The following is a 5,775-nucleotide window of genomic DNA, read 5'->3' on the forward strand; positions in this document are numbered from 1 at the left end:
AAGGTAGGTCGCTCGTGCTTCGAGGCTCTGATTTGTCTGTAAATTTTCTGCTTGCCTGGAATTAGTACTGCTCAAAAACGGTGGAAAAAATTAGCACAGATCACATTCTTCCAGCTGAAATGTCATTGAAATGTGGGAAGTGTTGTACAGTTCTGCTTTGGGGGATAGAACTCCTAGTCTGTACTTTCTATTGAATACCACCCACGGTGGGGATGTCTTCTGGAGCATTGCAGCCTTTGTTGACTATCTTGGGTCACTTCTTGGCCTTTTGGCTCCGATCAGGCATGTAGTTTCTAACCCTATTGTACACCAGGCAGTGAACCAGGATGGGGCAAAGGCTAAGAAGGGCAACTAAAGTTGAACTTTTTTCCCCTCCAAAGCCTCAAAACCAGAATCTGCACTTTCCTAGGGGACACTTTCATTTGATCTTGAGAAAAATCATATCCCTTTCCTCTTCTCTACTAATATGATTGGTGCGTGTTCAGCTCAGATTGGGAGTTTATCATCCAGTAGGTCAAACCTCTAAAAAGTGGCCACAGAAATGGAAGCTGAGGACTGCTTTGGGGCACAGCTTATGTTCTGTTTTTCTCTTCCGGTCTTTGTTCTGAAAGAACAAAACAGAAGAGCCAGCTTACTTCTAGACTTCCAGGTCTTGTTAATGTCCTTAAATACTTCTGAAGAAATGGCCTAACATAGGTTGTTGGATTCTGTGCCCCACTCCTGTACCTTGTTATATCAATTGGAGCATTTGTTCCAAAGATGAAAAGGCAAATGGACCAACCTGTGATCTGGGAATGCTTAACCATAACTTTTAGAAGATTGTCTTGAAGTCCTCTCATGTTAGAGGAGGTGGGGAGGATCTTAGGTAAATACTGAAGATAAAGATGGAAGAAGATTCTCCTGGTGCTTTTGATTATAGTAGGTGTGAATGTTGGTGTTGGATTCCAGGTGCCTGAGTGTTATGCTCTTTGCGCTTCCTAACAAAATACCATTAGCAATCAACTTTCTAGAGAAGCTGTCACTGTGACCTGTAAGTGCTTCACAGGTTAAATAACTTAACTTAAGCTATTAAATTACCACCTGGGATTCTAGAACACATCTTACATTTTTGCAATCTCTTCAAATTATTTGACTCTTCCCCTTCCTCAATGGCAAAAAGTTCCATGTTAGTCGGATGCTGTTGTCAGCTGTTGGGTATCATAAGGGTGACTTTGGCTGGGAGATATCTGCAAGTACTGCAGAATGCACCTGCAGTGGTGGCACAGTTTGCTTTACAGTGCTCAGAGGAGAAAGTGTTGGTTGTGATGTACACTTTGCTGCTGTTTTTCCCTTGAAATGACTGACCCACATAATAGAGAGGTAGTTTGCCATATTAGTCTGAAAGCAGGCTTATAGATTTGCACCTCTATAGACTAACTAAATCAGAGATGTATAGCATAATCTTTCATAAACAGAGGGCTGACTTCATCAGGTGTTGTGAAGGGACTGCAGGAAGCAGAGCTGCTAGGTAGAAAGCAGTGATTAGAATACAAAGGGTGTGGGGGGGGAGAATAAGGGGGCTTCACTGCTGAGAGAGGCAAGGTGGGTAGCAGAGAGAAAAACAGAGCAATTAAGCCATTGAGGGATATACAGCTTATAAAAGCTAATCCAGGTAATGGGATAAGAATCTATAGTCTTGGTTTAGACTGTACTTAAAACAATCCAGTCTGTGGGTGATTTCTTGTTCTGCAGTTACCCATTCAAATTTGTTTTGGAAGTTTTGCTGTCGAAGACCAGCCACTCTGAGGTCAGCGATGGATCAACCGAGGAGGTTAAAGTGTTTTACCACAGGCTTCTCTGTCCATCTGGTATTGATGTCAGATCAACGTTCATTCATTCTTACATGTAGGGGTAGCCCCATCTGCCCAGCATAGACAGCAGAGGGGCACAATAAGCAGGTGGTGGTGTATATGATATTGGTAGAGATGCATATATGAATGAATCTCGGATGTTATAATCAGTGGTATCTGTTCCCGTGTTGATGCGGTCTGTGTTGAGGAGGGACAGCTGGCATGTGTAGGTGAGAACAGGAGTTAGGTAGTTTGTTGCTAGAGAGATGTCGTTTGAGGTAAGTCAGGACAGGTTTGTCCCCTGTGACTGCCTTAAGACAATTGTCCTTTTCTAGGAGAGTCTGGAGCTCATTAGTGATGTCTGGGATGTTCACGCTGGGGGCTGTAGATGACAACCAAAGGGATTATGTTTTCCCTTGTCTCAGGTTTGGTATTGTAGTAATTTGTAGTGGGCTATGGCTCTGATTTGTGTGGCTAGTTTTGGGATTGGACTGTAATTATAGGAATCCCTGTTTCACATCCTTAAGGTATGCATTCCAGTCAGTGGGATCAGAACAGATGCAGTTGTAATGTAGAGCTCGGCTATTGGTTTATGATCCACTATGGTGGTGATATGGACGTTGCAGACTTTCCCAACGGTGTCCAAGAAATGAATTGGCTGGGAGGAATAGTCTAAAGTCAGTTTGATAGATGGGTGGATGTTGCTGAATTTCCAGGTGGAATTTTACCAGTGATCCCTTCCTACGTGTCCATATGATGATATCGTCAGTGTACCTTAGGTATGCCAGGGGGATGAGAGGGGCAGTTGCAGAGGAATTGGACTTCAAGGTCTGTCATTAACATCTTGGCATATTGGAGGTTGGGAGGCATACGTGTGCCAATGGCAGTGCCATTCATTTGTAGATGTATGGAGTTCCAGTCTGAAATAGTTGTGGGTAAGGACAAAACAGGACAGTGTGTTGGAAACAGAAGCAGTGTCCTTGTTGGGACGTGATGTTCTTTATGGCTTGCAATCTGTCCTCATGGGGGATGTTGGTGTACAGAGATGTAACATCACTGATAGCTAAGATTGTTATAAACTCTGATATGGTGGTTCCTCAGTTTCTTCAAGAGAGTAAAGCACAGCTTTTCAGAATAGGCTGTATAGTGTATAGAGCAAAGTATATTGGTCACCTGAAGTCCCACCTCATGAAAGCAATTGTTTGAATGAAGCAATTTGTATTTCCAAGTTAATTTGGTTCTTCTTAAAGGAATATGAGTTTAGCAGATTGATTTATCCTTCCCCACCTGCCAAGGCAGTTTTCAGGGTCCTTTTGAGGCTCTATTCTACGTGAAGTTTCAGTAATCAAAATTGTGTCCCAGCTTCTCCATCAAAAAAGCCATATCAGTAGCATGGCTGTCAAAGAATACATTTTGTGCTTTCATCTCCTGCTGCTACTGCTTTCATGGCCTCAGCTTGCAAGGCCTTACCCTGTCCTTGGTGGCTGCCCTGGACAAAGAAAATTGGAAGCTCTTACATGTGTGAAAAGGAGATCCATTAAATCCCATAACCTTTATTTGTCAACATGGGCTGGCCAACATCCAGGATTTTGTCACCAAGCATGGCTGCCCTACCAGCAAAGGCATCTCTTCTGTGATGTAAAGCAAGTGATTTTGTTTGAGTAAAATGACTCATTTCCAGCTAGCTAACAAGTCACTTGGGACTGGAAAGCTGCCCTTCTCCTGCTTTCTTCATTTTGTCTTTTTTGGGCCCCTCACAACATGTCTCCTAGGTACAAAGCCCTGGGCCTGCTGTCAGGCTTGCTAGTTTGGTCTTTAGACATCAGTATTGAAAACTGAAACTCATTGCCTAACCTGCTTGGGGCAAGTGACTTGTGTGCTTCTGAAAGATATCTGAATGATAACCCTGACATATGAAGAAGGCATGAGGGGAGAGAGAAATCAAGGTGCAGAAGGGATGTAATTGGTGAAAGGAACAAGGATGGTCACTTAAGCACAGTTAGGTTGCTGGGGTTCTGAGAGAAACTGTTTCCTTATATTCTTCTATTCTCTTTTGTAGGAGGCCAAGAAGAAGTATGACAAAGAGACTGAGAAGTATTGTGGCGTGTTAGAAAAGCACTTAAACTTGTCTTCTAAGAAGAAAGAATCTCAACTGCAAGAGGTGAAAGCAGTGTCTAGTTTTCCACTTCTGATGTTGCAGCTCAATGGGCTCCATCCTCACACTTGTTTAATACACATGGAACAGGCTGCGTGCCTGTGAAATGGGTTTGCTCATAATGACAGGGTGGTAGATTTTTCCTTCTCTCTCCATAGCTGGAGGGAACAAATCTGTTGGGGTAAAATAAATCAGAGGGAGTAGCGACAATTTCAATAGTTTAGAGGCTAAAGAGTTTGTAGATAAAGTGCATGACATCAGGTGCCTATGGTTGTACTCCTCGCTCTGCTGAAGGCTTCCTGACTGACTTTAGGAAAATTTTTGCCTTGTGCCTTAATTTCTCTGCCTGTAAAATGGATGCATTGATACCAGCTTCAGAGGCTCAATTAATTAATCCTTTAAACTTCCTTTTAATCCATATTTAGTCATGAAAATATTTCATCATTAACCAGTTACAATGCAAAGCAGTAACTGGTTGGAAAACAGCATTTCAATTCAGAGTCACTTTTGGTCTTCTTCATCTTTGACCTTGGAGAGAGACTTCTGTAGCAGTGAGCTGAGCAGAGGGTCGGCTTGTTCAGGGGCAGAGAAGAGATGTTTTTGTATGATGTTCTGTACACATAAAGATTACTTGCTTGAAACCATTATCTGTGGAGGAGGCATTGAAGGGGAATGGAGAAGAATCCCCTAAACCTGCCCCACCACTGCTGTATCTGCTCAGATCAACTATGTGTTCCCCATGCAGATGGTGTGATGGTGGTTTGTTACTTACTCTTTTATACCTGTGCCGAAAGTCTTGCTGGTGGTTTAGTCTGTCAGTTGGCATCCCGTGGTTTGGGGTTTTTAAATGTGATTTGATTCGTTTCTCCTGGATCGTCATTTTGTGTTTGAGCTTATGCAGTACTACATGTTTGCTGACATGGAGTACTGGAATATTTTACAGAGGGCCAGGCCTGCAGTGGTAAACAGGGCATGTTACCAGTGAATTGTGAATGGAAAATGGGCCTTTGGTGTTCTCAGGCATGGCTTCCAAGCCTTGCTGGTTCATGCACAATCTCCTTAATTGTTACTCATACGCTAGGGTAGCTTTCTCCAAAGTAAACCTCAAAATGTTGGCATTACTTTGTGGTATTAAGAGCTGTAAAAGACTCTAGAGATTGGATCCTAGTGCCATCTGGTGGAGATTTCTATATTAGACCTTTATTGGTCTTTTGCAAGGAAATAAAGAGAATATTGGGATAGCATGTTCACAGTTCCTTGCCTACTGCGTAAGGCACTTTTAATATGCTAATGTGTTTAATTTAGAGGCCTGATTTTTCACAAGTAGTTGGCATCTGCAGGTTCCACTGACTTTTTTTTTTTTTTTTTTTTAAAAAAGAAACTTCACACGTTTTTGACGGTTGAAGCCAAGGAGGTAGATCATTCCAGACATGTCCTGTTCATGTATACCCCCTCTAAAGCATCTACTATTTGCCACTGTCAGAAATTATGGGGTAAGTGACCCATTGGTCTGCCCCAGTATAGCGCTTATGTTCAAACTGGGAGAGAGGCTGTAATTTTCAAAGAAGCTTGTTAAGGAGGTGATCCTTCCCCTCTATGCCGCAGCTGGAGTACTGTGTCCAGTTCTGGGTGCCGCACTTTAAGAGGGATGTGGACAGCATCGAGAGGGTCCAGAGGAGGGCCACTCGTATGATCAGCAGGGTAGGTCCTATGAGGAAAGGTTGCGGGACCTGAACCTGTTCAGCCTTCAAAAGAGAAGGCTGAGGGGGGATCTTGTGGCCTGTTATAAAC

General features: G+C 43.0%; 1 protein-coding gene across 2 annotated transcripts in view; it reads left to right on the forward strand.

Annotated features, from left to right (window-relative positions):
• Window positions 1-5,775, forward strand: part of ARHGAP26 (Rho GTPase activating protein 26) — a 456,593-nt gene that overhangs the window by 128,748 nt on the left and 322,070 nt on the right. For both annotated transcript variants that reach the window (XM_019506355.1, XM_019506356.1), the window contains exon 5: window positions 3,889-3,990. In XM_019506355.1, the coding sequence (XP_019361900.1) occupies window positions 3,889-3,990 (102 nt within the window). The remainder of the gene's footprint in view (window positions 1-3,888; window positions 3,991-5,775) is intronic.

Source organism: Gavialis gangeticus, unplaced genomic scaffold (assembly GCF_001723915.1).
Source record: "Gavialis gangeticus isolate Ggan-Ray unplaced genomic scaffold, GavGan_comp1, whole genome shotgun sequence".
Lineage (NCBI taxonomy): Eukaryota > Metazoa > Chordata > Crocodylia > Gavialidae > Gavialis > Gavialis gangeticus.